General features: G+C 40.9%; 1 protein-coding gene across 17 annotated transcripts in view; it reads left to right on the top strand.

Annotated features, from left to right (window-relative positions):
• Positions 1 to 12,312, top strand: part of AFDN (afadin, adherens junction formation factor) — a 102,588-nt gene that overhangs the window by 56,943 nt on the left and 33,333 nt on the right. For all 17 annotated transcript variants that reach the window (XM_017895288.1, XM_017895230.1, XM_017895189.1 and 14 more), the window contains one exon: positions 651 to 737. In XM_017895288.1, the coding sequence (XP_017750777.1) occupies positions 651 to 737 (87 nt within the window). The remainder of the gene's footprint in view (positions 1 to 650; positions 738 to 12,312) is intronic.

Here is a 12,312-nt window from a genome sequence, read left to right as displayed (position 1 = left end):
TTCACTTTCTCATTCTTTGAGTCTGTCGGGAGCTGTCTTGCCTTATGGGCTGTCAGTTTAGGCTCCTTACCCTGCCAGGTGGGCTTCACTCAATAGCAGCACTCTCTGGGTGCTGCTGCATGAGTCTTGCAGCAGCCTTGGTGTTGCTATTTAAAATAAAATTACTGCTGAGTTTTCGCAAGAGACAAAGATGTTAGGTCATCTCTGTTACAACCATTTTTTGCAGTCCTCCCCATAGATAGTGTAAAATAATTTTAAATTTCTTCTTTGAAAACACAAAAAGACTGGTAATTTGTTTTGAAACGTAATAAAGTAAAAATTGAATTTTGTCCTTATGATCAGGCTTTCTACCTGATAGTAATGGGGGTTTAATTTTGTTTTATAAACTAAGTTCTTCAAATCACATTTAAATAGCATTTATGACTAAATTCATCTTTAAGATTTCAGTCAAGAATATTGATTTAGTTTACCAGATTAATACCTGAAGAGTATCTATATTAATTGAAATTTTTTTTTTACTGTTTATCTTCTCACCCTTTTTGTTTCCCCATTTGCTCCAGTGAACATGATTGACTAGCTCATGAGTTGTCTAACCATACAGAAGCACTTCCATTTCAGTCGTAAAATAAACCTTTGTTTTCATCCTTTAGGCTCAGCCGCTGAGGAAAGAACCTGAAATAATCACTGTGACCCTAAAAAAGCAGAATGGAATGGGCCTTAGCATTGTTGCAGCAAAGGTAGGCCAATTAGTCATGTGAGAGTTGTTCTCTCCAGTCTTTCAGCATTGAATCAGTAGTTGTCAGAGTGGATCGTGTGGGAGTACTTTACCACCTGTGTATAACATGCCTGTTCAGTTCTGTTTCTGTGTAGGAGAGGAATGGTGTTACATGAATGAAGCCAGTGTGCTCACTGGGCCCAATTAGTTGAGGGATGATCTCCTACTCTGAGAATGTAGCTAGAGTGATACTTTGAGATTGAGCAGATGGTACTCAGAAGGAAACAATTTAAAGGCATAGTCAAAACTTGATTTGCACAGTGAGGAGAGAAAGCATTGGTACAGTAGAAAACTGCATCGTGGAAGTGGGGCACAGGTGCATCACCTCATCATAGTGGGCCACTAGACACTTTTCTCAGACTCCAGTGCACATAAGAACCACTAGGGACCTTGCTACACAAGGGGATTTCTGGTTCTCATTTCCAGGTGTCCCTTCCAGTGAGTCTGGCGTGGAGCTTAGGAAATGGCATTCTTAACCTAGACCTTATATAGTTCTGATAGGTGTTGACTGCTGAACCACCCTCCTGGAACTCTTGGGGTTTGAATCCCTTCACCCGCTAGTTTTGGCAGGATATTTAAAGCTACACAGATCTTTTCTTTGAGTTAAAGAAATCAGTATTGTGACTTGGCGTTACTCATGAGCCTCTTTCAATATGGAATCTCAATTACGTTTGCTTAGAATTAATTTTAGCTTTGAATCATATTCAGATATTTTCTATGAAACAAATGTATTTTTAGCTAATATTCAATAACTGATGTTTCAGTCAACTTTGCTGATATTTTGCTTAAAATAACACTTTGGCCACTACAATGTTTATTTTGTTTCTCTCTCTAGGGAATATATGAAAAGCTTGAAAATGTTACATAGCAGTGTGATAGAAGTGCCTTCTGAATTACAGTTAATGTGCCTTGAGAAATATTTTAATTGCCAATAGTCAAAATTTTTAATTTATTTTTCTTTATACCAGAATTATATTATCCTGAATATTAATTTGGAAATAAACGGACTATAATTTGAAACCCTGTCATTCCCATTGTCTGGAGAGACCTGTGATTTTTTAAAAGCTTTCACTGAAGTGTTTTCTTCCTCAGCTACTCTAATTTGTGAAGGGTCCGTTTGAAATGAGGGTATGGGGCAGGCCATGAGGTCAGCTTTGCAGTGAACAAATGCAGAAGTATGAGAAAAAATGTTGAGGTCCTGGCTTTGAACCAAAGGCTAGATGGTGAGCTAATAGGTGGTCTAAAAAGTACACAGGCTCTGCCTGACTGGGCATATTTGCATCTACTGTCCCATCATGCAGCAAGGCCTTTTTTATTTTTATGTTTTAAAAGAGGCTGGGTCTTGCTCTGTCACCTAGGCTGGAGTGCAGTGGCACAATCATAGCTTTGAACTCCTGGGCTCAAGTGATCCTCCGGCCTCAGCCTCCCAAGTACCTAGGACTATAGGAGCATACCACCATGCCTGGCTAATTTAAAAATTTATTTTAGAGACGGTGTCTCACTGTGCTGCCCAAGCTGATCTCTATCAAATTCCTGGCCTCAACCAGTCCTCCCACTTTGGCCTCCCAAAGTGCTGACAAAGCTTTTGTGTCCTACTTTGCAAGGACTTCCTGGCAGCTCACTCTGCTCATCTTTGTCCCCTAAATCAGGGCAGTTTTAGAACTGGAATTAGATCATGAGGAGTTTGGTATCTTTCTCCCTGTCAAACTGACTCTGTAGCATCTTCACTGTAGTTATCCCCACTCTCCAGCATATAATAGGCAAAAAATATTTGTTGAAAGATAGCAAATAAGAGCAATTTTTTTTAACCGAGTGGATATTTGATTTGCTGTTATATAGGTTTAATCCTGAAATAACAAATTACCAGCTATATTAGCACAACTCTCACTGAATTAGCTATGAGGAAAATTTGTTATCCATAATCTTAGTCATAACACAAATGCCTACGAAACAATATGTGATTAAGATCTAGTGCAAGTACCATAAAACTTTACCTTTGTGTATTTTGGAGAAATTAAGAAGATGAATGGGCGTTGTAGCAGTTGTGGAGGGCATCTTGGGAGAAGTGGAGTTTCAGCTAATCCTTGGAACAAACATAATTGGAATAGAAGAATAAGGGAGATATATCGTGGGTTCGAGTGAGAGCACAAGCAAGGATAGATGAAACAAGTCTTGTGTGTGCCACTTTTGGATAAGGTGAGACCTGTGCAATTACTAAGGAGAGCGGAATAAGGAAGGCAGTGCTTAATTAGTTTTAAAACTCTTGATTGACAGGATAAGGAGTCTGTGCCTTATCTTGTAAGCACCACAAAGAAATGCAGGATTTAGAACAAAAGAGGAACATGATGAAACTGACATTTTAGGAGGCTTTATCTGGGTCTGGTGTGCAGGATGGATTAGAAGAACCTGGGACGAAAGGTGGGCGTCTTTTCAGGAGTTCATCAGAGGAACCTGAACCCTTTTAGCATATGGGTTGAAGGTGCTGCATGGGGTGTAGTAGGCTGCCTCTCAGAGACCGAGGCATGTGGGGTTCACCTGTGCAGGCAGAGCATAGTCCAGGGCCCTTCCCACCTCACCATCCAGAATTTCTGCGTACTCCTGGTAAGGGTCCTGCTCACAGGCCATATTTCCGGGCTGTTGCAATTTAAGGGACCAGGACTCATTTGGAGATGTAAAAGTGAAAGTATCAGCCATAGAGCTATGTTTTCTCTTTGCCTACCAGCTGAGTCAATGCCCATTTTCAGGAAAAAATCAGAATCAGAAATTACCCCACCATACTCAAATCTGTGGGCAGAATGTAACCTCCATATTTTCTGTTATGTTCATCCTGTAACCTTACTTTAAATGCTCTTCTTACCTGGGGTTTTAGGAGTGTGGAGGTGGAAGTAGGGGGCTTCCACGATCAGTGTCCACCTCTTGCAGTTAAAAAAAGTATCTTGCAGTACAAAACTATTTGTTCCTATAGATTCAAATCTAATTTACTTCAGCATTTAGTCTTTCAGAGTTTTTGGTATTCTCTTTCTCATGATTTCCTCATGTATAAAGGAACCAGCATTACCTTACTGCAGGGAAGAAGAAGCGGAGCTCTGGGTTCACTTGGCACTTTCTCACCCTCTCCTGGGTGGCCTCTGGCCTCTGGTTGTTTGTCTCTGAATTTTGACCTCTGTCCTTTCCAGGGTGACGGGGGCAATTAGGGCAACAAGCCAGATTGAAAGTCACACCTGAGCCTCTGTTCAGTTATTGTGGCAATGCAGGCAAGAGGCTAAGGGACAGGGTGCCAGCTCGTGTCAGGTGACAGTCAGATGATGCCCAGATGAAGAGAATCCTCTCACTTCAAGGAGGAGCTCCAGAAGGAAGGTTCTGCCGGTTATGAACCTGGGAGGGAGAGGGGAAGGAGTACAAAAGGTGTCAGGGAAAGTGCCTCAGCCCAGACACCCAGGCACGGGTGCAGAGCCCTAGGTGTGCCCAACTGTGCCTGAGTTCAGGGAGCGCATGCTGCTTGAATGGGCTCCACCTGGGCTCTGCCCATTTGTATATCCATGCTGCTGCCCACACCTGTCTTTGCTTCTTGTTTTTAGAGCCTTGCACTTGGTCACCTCTTCCACCACCAGCCTCTCTTAATCCCTAATCCCCTCTTCTGTGGGGTTTGAAGTCCCTTGAGCTGCTGTGTGTCCTCTTTGTATTTGCTCTTACGCAAGGAAGCCTCAGAAGAAACACAACCTTCTCTCTATGTCTTCAATGGAAAGTAGTTTCATCATAAAAATCACTGACTCTGGAATCTTTGCTATTACACAAATATTTGTCATTTATGAAGAAAAGTTACATTAGGTATCAGTGCAGCACCATTACTGGCTTCTGTGAGTCTAATGTGATTTAGGAGTCTGCAGGGGTTAGCTTCAGGGTATATTGTAATTTCAAGGCTAGGTCTGTACTTTTACTAGTATTAGAATAAACTTACTATGAAAGTAGTGGCTAATTGTTAAAATAATACTCATTTCAGAAGAGAATATTAGTGCCTATCGTGTGAAAAGTAGAGTGTACATTTTCACTTTTAAACTTTAAATCTCCAGCGTTTAAAAAAAAACAACAACAAAAGATACTTAAAAAGATTGGTAGAAAAGACCAGGAAATAACAATGTTAATAGTACTTGTAACTGGGTTGTAGGTTATATTAATAGACTTCGGGCTTAATGGGGCATAGTAACAGCATAGAAGGTTAGGTACGTGCAATCAAAAAGATGGACCTTCCACCAGCTGAAGCTGGGTTGGGGATGTGTCTGATGTGCATGTCTATACTGCACCTGCAAATTTGTGACTCCTGAATTAAACATGCTTCCCTCCCCCTCCCCAGGTCACTCACACAGCAAGTCTTCCCTGGTAAGAGGAGGGTGAAGGTAGCTGTCCCTTTATAGCAGAACACTCCAAAAGACAGCCTGAAGAGGTTTTGAGCATTCGCTCTGTTTGACATCCCTGTCTCACTCTCCCATGCATGGCTTTGCTGCCTCCGTGGGGAGTCAGGCAGGAAGAGGTAGAGAGTGGCTGGAAAGGCCCTGCTGTTCCCTTTGCTGGGGACATAGACCTGTGTGTCCCTTTTCTAAAGTGGGGCATGATCCTCCCTAACGTGTAGATGTTCACTTTGTTCTTGTTTTTGGTCTTTTCAAATACCTTCCACAGTGAATAATGTGTATAAACTGAAAACCGGAAGAAAAAGAAGGGAGTTCGGATTTAGTTCTAAAATGGTTAGCTTGGCCAGGAACCATGGCTTATGCCTATAATCCCAGCAGTTGGGTTTAGGCCGAGGCAGGAGGATCACTTGAGCCCAGGAGTTCGAGACCAGTCCAGGCAGCAAGGTGAGACCCCATTTCTACAAAAAAATCAAAAATTATGCTGAGTGTGGTGGTGTGCACCTGTGGTCCAGTTACGCTGGAGGCTGAGGCAGGAGGTTAGTTTGAGCTCAGGAGGCTGAGGCTGTGGTGAGCTGTTTTCTCATCATTGCATCCCGGCCCAGGTAACAGAGCAAGACCCTGTCTCATAATAATAGTAATAAAATTAATTCATCAGGTTATAAAATAGATTTAGTGAAACTAAGTGTGGATTTGACATTCATGAAAGTTATTTTTTACCTAGTGATGAAAGTTTTCTTCTCTTGCCAAGATGTCTGTGATCTTAGTCACTTTATTAGCACATGCCCCTTGACCACTTGAAGAATGAGACAGACAAATATGAGTGAGGAATTATATGATTGATGGCCATTATCCATGGCTGTTTGCAGAATGTCTAAACTGGGCTCCAGAGTGGAAGTCAGTGCTAAACTTGAAGGTTGAGTCAGTGTTAGCGAGGTCAAGGATGGCAGCGGGCCATGTACACAGGGTCAGCCCAGTTTGGGCTGTCAGGGGAAGCCATGTGGGGTGTGTGGAGAGGCAGATAGGACCAGATCATAGAGTACAGTGTCAGCAAGCTTTTTCTGCAAGGGGCCAGACTGTGGAGATTTTCTACTTTGCAGGCCACGTGGAATCTGTTGCCCTGAGTAGCTCTGCTATCATGGCAGCCACAGGGCAGTTTGTGGCATAGCGTGGCTGTGTTCCAATAAAACTTTATATAAAGAAAGGCCTTGTGATGGTGGGTCTGGACAGAGCTGAGGATTTTATTATAGGTGAGATAAGGACCCTTGAAGTTTAAATGAGGCATGATATGATTAGAGTGCAGTTTTTAAAGTTTATTTTTACAATTCTGGGACATGGATTAGAGCCGCTCAGAAGTATAACCAGAAACTAATAAGTAAGTTGTACTAGCTTTCCAGATGAGAGGTTGTGGAGGCTTACAGTAGGGACATGGCAGTGGAGATGACGGGATGGTTTACTGTGTGTGCAGAGGATGAAGGTGTTCTGGAACAGACACCCCGTGAAGGCAAGCATCTTCTCTTGTCCACTATCGAAGGGTTGACAGTTTCTGGTTATGGTAGGTACTAATACATATTTGTTGAATGGCAGTTTTTGGATTGGCTTGTGAGTTGCATTAGTGGATGAAAGAGGGAAGTATCCAGATGAATCTTGATTCTGTCTTGAGCAGCTGGACACATGGAGGTGTGATTTATGAAGGCAGGGAAACTGAAGGGGGCAGGCATGGTGGCATCAGGAGTTCAGCTTTGAACGTGTCACACTGGAGATGTGGGATGCCTGTTCAGGTGAGTGAATAGATTATCTAGTAGATAGTTGGATAGTGAAGCTCAGAAGGTTAGAGCTAGAGATAAAATTGGGATGTCAGCATATAGATGATCTGAAGGAAATAAAGAAAATGGCCTATTAATTGGACAGTGTACCATTTTCAGAAATGAAGCATCTGTTAATAACGCCTTTTCTTGAAATGAGAGAAATGAATCTAGCAGTTCCCTGGCATACTGGATTACTAAATATAGTCCATTCTTTTCCAGTTTACTTGTAAATTTCTGGTACTTGGAAAGTCATCTAATACATACACACTGCTGAGATGACACTGTATAGTTGATAGGTATGTGGGTCTGCATAAATTATTATAATAGAGTGGACTTTCTTTTGAGATTTCAGGGGAGTGTTCTGAGTGCAGGGTAGGGCAGTATACAGGGAAATTTCGCCATTAGCTCTGCCCTGCGTCTTACTGAGCCTGTTGGTGTGGCGGCGTCCTGTGGGTTTCTGTTCATGTCTGGGCTCTGCAGTCACGCTGCTGCTGTGCACATTCTGCTCCTGCCACTGGCAGCCTTGGAGCACGGAGCACATGGCACTGCCTCTCCAAGTCTTAGTTTCGTTGCCTTTAATGTAGCAGTAATAGTTATGGTTACCTCAGCTCTTCAGAGAGAGAAGCTGTGTCAGGCATGTTGAGCCTGGTACTGGATAATCACCTGCTGTTTGTATTCTTGTTAGTCTCATGAGTGTGTGGTATATGGTTTTTTTCTGCAGAGGAGCCTATAGACTTGTGTGGTTAAATTTTACCCATAGTCATTTGTGTGCTTTTGTTGTTTTCTATAAGCTGTGTGGTTTTTGTATTTGGCCTGTTCTTTTTCCCTTTTCTAAATTGGTCTATGGCTTAGCTGCTGTAACCCTGAACCATGTTTTGATGTTAAGTTCGCTGACTCGCCTTCCACATGGTGGTTAAGTTTTATGAAATCCAGATGATTTGGAAGCACTGTGGGTATGCAGTTTACTTTTTAAAACATTGCTTTTGGGGACGATCAGCAGGCTACTTCTTGCTCATCTGTGGGACAACATGATGCTTCCTGTTTAATGTGGATTTTAAAATTACAAACAATTCCCTCATTTTATTTTCTAACTCTTTTAAAGTTTAAAAGTACAAAGTAAATAGCAGTCAGCGTGGACTGGTTACGTAAGAGTCTGAATATTGCGTTGGTTCTAGGTTGTGTTGATAAATGCCATACAGGGTCATAGCATCCAGCGCAGAATGTGGCGATCCCGGTCTTGAAAAACCAGCTGTCTTGGTTGCTGTTGAAAACTGAGAGAATAGACGGTTGATTTTCAGTTCACGAAGTTGTTGTGGTCCCGGAAATGAAAATGTGGTTCTCTGTTGTTGGAAGAATACAGTCAGTGGTGAGTTTCTTCAGGGGGCAGTTGTCGGTGTTCTTGTGCACACTGTGGTCTTGAAAGAATGCTTTTTCTTTCAGTATAACTTGTTTAAACCTGTCAATAATTAACTTGCTCATGAAGCAACAACTATTTAATGTAGCTTGTAATTACACAGATTTTTTTTTGCTATTTTTGTGCTGCAAATTCTTAAGCTTCACAAAAACGTAAGCCTTCTATATGCTGCTTATTTAAGAAAACAGCCATATTTCATCCTGCTGGGTATAATATGGTGCAGGTTGCTTTAAATATGATCGCTGCCACTGTGTAACTTGCTGAAGACATGGACAAGAATATCCATGATGTAACCTGTTTTTGGCCCCATTAGGTGGTTTTAACTACAGCCTTTCTCTAAAACCCGTTTTTTCTAAAAGTGAACATAAAAATGACACTTTTAAAAGTGCTTAGGATATTTTGCTATTTTATTTAAAAATCAATGGTTAATTAATGCGTTAAGTATGTTCAAGTTTATGCTTTTAGACAGTGTACTGATTTAAAGTTTTAAAATCTTAAAATCTTAGCTTAAAACAAGATTCCTATGCCCTAAAAATGAGAGGGTAAGGACTGTTTATTAACATGCCTTCTCACTGTTTAGAGTCAGTCTCACGTAAACTGTAATTTAGTCCTTTGAAGACTGAGACCTTCTCTTGTGTTCTTCAGTGGTCTAATTATGACCACGTGGGAAACACCTAGTCAAACAAGTGAAGTCAGGAAATTCCGGGTTCCTTTTTAAAGTCAGTCCCAGAGTTCCTGTTGTGCTTACAGTTTCTTCCATGGAGATGCCAGAAACGTCTTTCCACTAAGTTGTATGAAGTGACACAGTGCCCCTCATGGCTTCTTATGAATTTGGAAACAATATATTTTTGTGCCAAAAGCAAAATAGTAAATGATATAAAAGAATATTATTTTTACCTAGTTTATAATTTTGGCCTAAGTGCTGATTTCTTGGATTAACTGAAATACTGAATTCAAGTACAACATTAAAATAACATAATAGGAACATAAAATGTTAATCCTCTAGAGAGCCATCATAGAAAATGATGATAATTTGTAGAGTTTACCTGGATGTAGGATATTGGCTGTGGGGTAACCCAGAGGTTCAAACTGCCCTGGGGTTGCCCCATCTCTCTCAGTGGAATCTAAAGTGATCTAGACCCATCCCCTGCGCAGGCCAGGACTCTGGGGAGCTTTGTCAGGAGTGTCAGGGTCGCCTCCAGTGGTCTCTCGTGCCTGAAAATCTGATGAGTCGCACACCACTTTGCGAGACTAAGAAGAGTTTCTCCGCCCTGGTGAAATTCACACACCCTGCATGTGTCACGTGTGGTCTTTCTGGGTTTATGGGCCTCCTGCATCCCATCTGTGGGGCCACCTTCGTTCCCTTCATTTTATGGAGAGGGAAGAGATGGATGTGGTGTGTTGGGTTTGTATTTTATACAAAAAGCATAACCGAAAACCAGAGCTGGAACTACAGCCTTGCTCATAGATATCAAGCTTAGTTACCTTGCTCACAGTGCCAAACCTGCTGGGGGTAACTTACCATGGACTTTCAAGGTTGCTGAATGTAGAATTCATATACAAAGTGAATTTTAGAACTGATTATTTCAAAATTAAGGAAATTCCTACCCAATAAGAGAGATCTTTAGAATGTTTTTAAAACCCAAGCCTGGATTTACTTATCCAACTAGAAATAAAGCAATTGAGAAACCCCGAGGAAAGCAGCAAGTGGGCAGGGTGTCAGCTGAAGCATGCCTGATGACTGAAATATTTCTGGGCTCTGAGGTCATTCCAGCCACTTATTGTTCTAAAATCACCAGCCAGAGAACCCAGGCTAGGTTTTCTTACCTGAGAACAATAGGGTTGGATTGATGATTTGGCCAGCATATCTTTCTTCCTCCTGCTCTTTTTTTTTTTTTTGGATTATGTTTTAATGATGTCTTTATGCTGTTTATCACGTTGTACTCCCACACGCACTCAGGGTTTGCTACTGGAATGTTTGAAGCCTAGGCTCCGCCTGACCGAGCCTCCCTGTGCGTGTGGGGAGACAACCTACACTTCTATAAAACCTCTTCTGAAAAGGTGCAGTAAAAGAATTAGAGAAGACATTTGGGGAGCAGTCTTTTCCCTGTGGCCATTTCTCATCGGACGCACAAAGCAACTTGTAGGTGCGTGCTCTTTCTCAGTTCTAGGGAAAGTTGAATGTATAGCAACTGAGTTATTTCTGTCTTTTACTATAATTTTTGATAACTTGTTGTTCATTTGCTGCCATTCTGTCTTGTACCTCATCCTACAGGTAAATTTCAGATACAGCTTCGATTTGTCCTCTTTTTGTCCTCCTTGTCTCTCCTTTCCCTCATTAGTCCCATCCCCTCTCAAACCCTCTTCTTTCCTTTTAATGGAAAGAAAGGCAGTTTCAAGAGGCATTTTAAGATTAAAATGTTAAGATCAAACAGGCAGTGATCTTTGTGTTTCCTTTTTGCCTTTTTTTAAAAAGGATACAAGATCTAAATCTGCTGCCAGTGTGTGCTCCACATTGGGTGTTCTCTAATACGCTGAAATTATGTTGAAGGGCACAAATGCTGAACATGGCAGTTTGGATGCTGTACTGCAAATGTTCTCTCAGGGTCTCCAGACGGGGGAAAGTACGTTTAAAAATTTACCTCTGGTATTTAAGTTTGGTTAATTAAATTCCAAAATTGTACTGAATGAAATTTGTAATTCCTGATGCCTTTTGAATCTGTAACTGCTTTTCAGAAGACCTCTGCCCCAACTTTTCTTTAAAGGAACTGATTTGTTAAATGAGGAATGAGTAATCCTGAATAATTATGATTATTCTTTTAGTTTTGCAAAGAATAAATGGACTAAAATGCAATAATATCTTTTCAAATACCATATTTAGGTACCTTTAAGCAAGTAATCCTTAAAACGATTTAGCCTTTCTGGATTTATCTATAATACTGTGTTCTCAATTTCAATGGCTCTTTTGCTTCTCTAACCAGGGTATGTAATGTTAGCATATATATTGTAGTATGGTAAAATCTTGTTTTTGCCATATTATCTGCGTAATTGTAAATGTGTTGCTAGTACCTGTCATTACTCATAACAAACATTCAGTGAACATCTACATTATTAGTGCAACGCTGTCCGATAGAAATGTATGAGTCACGGGGAATTTTCAGTTTTCTACTAGCTGTGTGTTTTTAAAAGTGAAGTTAATTTTAATACCATATTTTATATTATCTAATACATCAGAAATGTTATGTCAACATGTCGTCAGTATAAAAATCATCAGTGAGATAGTTCATATTCTTTTTTCCATACTCAGTCTCTGCACTTCCATATTTCAGTTTGCATGAGCCACATTTTCAGTGCTGTCACCACCTGTGGCCTGCCGACTGCCATACTGAACAGCACAAGTGTTTAATACCATTTCACTAGTATTCTTGGAACTGTTTCTACATTTCTGTGATTGTTTTTGGTTGGTAATTACATAGCTTACACTTGAATGTTCTATATGCTGATAAACAGCAGCAAAGAACATAGAGCTTCTAGGCCTGACTGTTCTTTCTTAGTTGGAAAAGAAGTAGAATTACCATAAAATGAATTTTAATTGTGTGTGCACCATTGTGGAAAACAGTGTGGCAATTCCTCAAGGATCTAGAACTAGAAGTACCATTTGACCCAGCCATCCCATTACTGGGTATATGCCCAAAGGATTATAAATCACACTGCTATAAAGACACATGCACATGTATGTTTATTGCAGCACTATTCACAATAGCAAAGACTTGGAACCAACCCAAATGTCCATCAGTGACAGACTGGATTAAGAAAATGTGGCACATATACACCATGGAATACTATGCAGCCATAAAAAAGGATGAGTTCGTGTCCTTTGTAGGGACATGGATGCAGCTGGAAACCATCATT

The sequence above is a fragment of the Rhinopithecus bieti genome, unplaced genomic scaffold (assembly GCF_001698545.2).
Source record: "Rhinopithecus bieti isolate Rb0 unplaced genomic scaffold, ASM169854v2 scaffold_1017, whole genome shotgun sequence".
NCBI classification, from domain to species: domain Eukaryota; kingdom Metazoa; phylum Chordata; class Mammalia; order Primates; family Cercopithecidae; genus Rhinopithecus; species Rhinopithecus bieti.
Note: the sequence above shows the minus strand (reverse complement) of the source record. Positions and strands in the feature narration are given on the sequence as shown.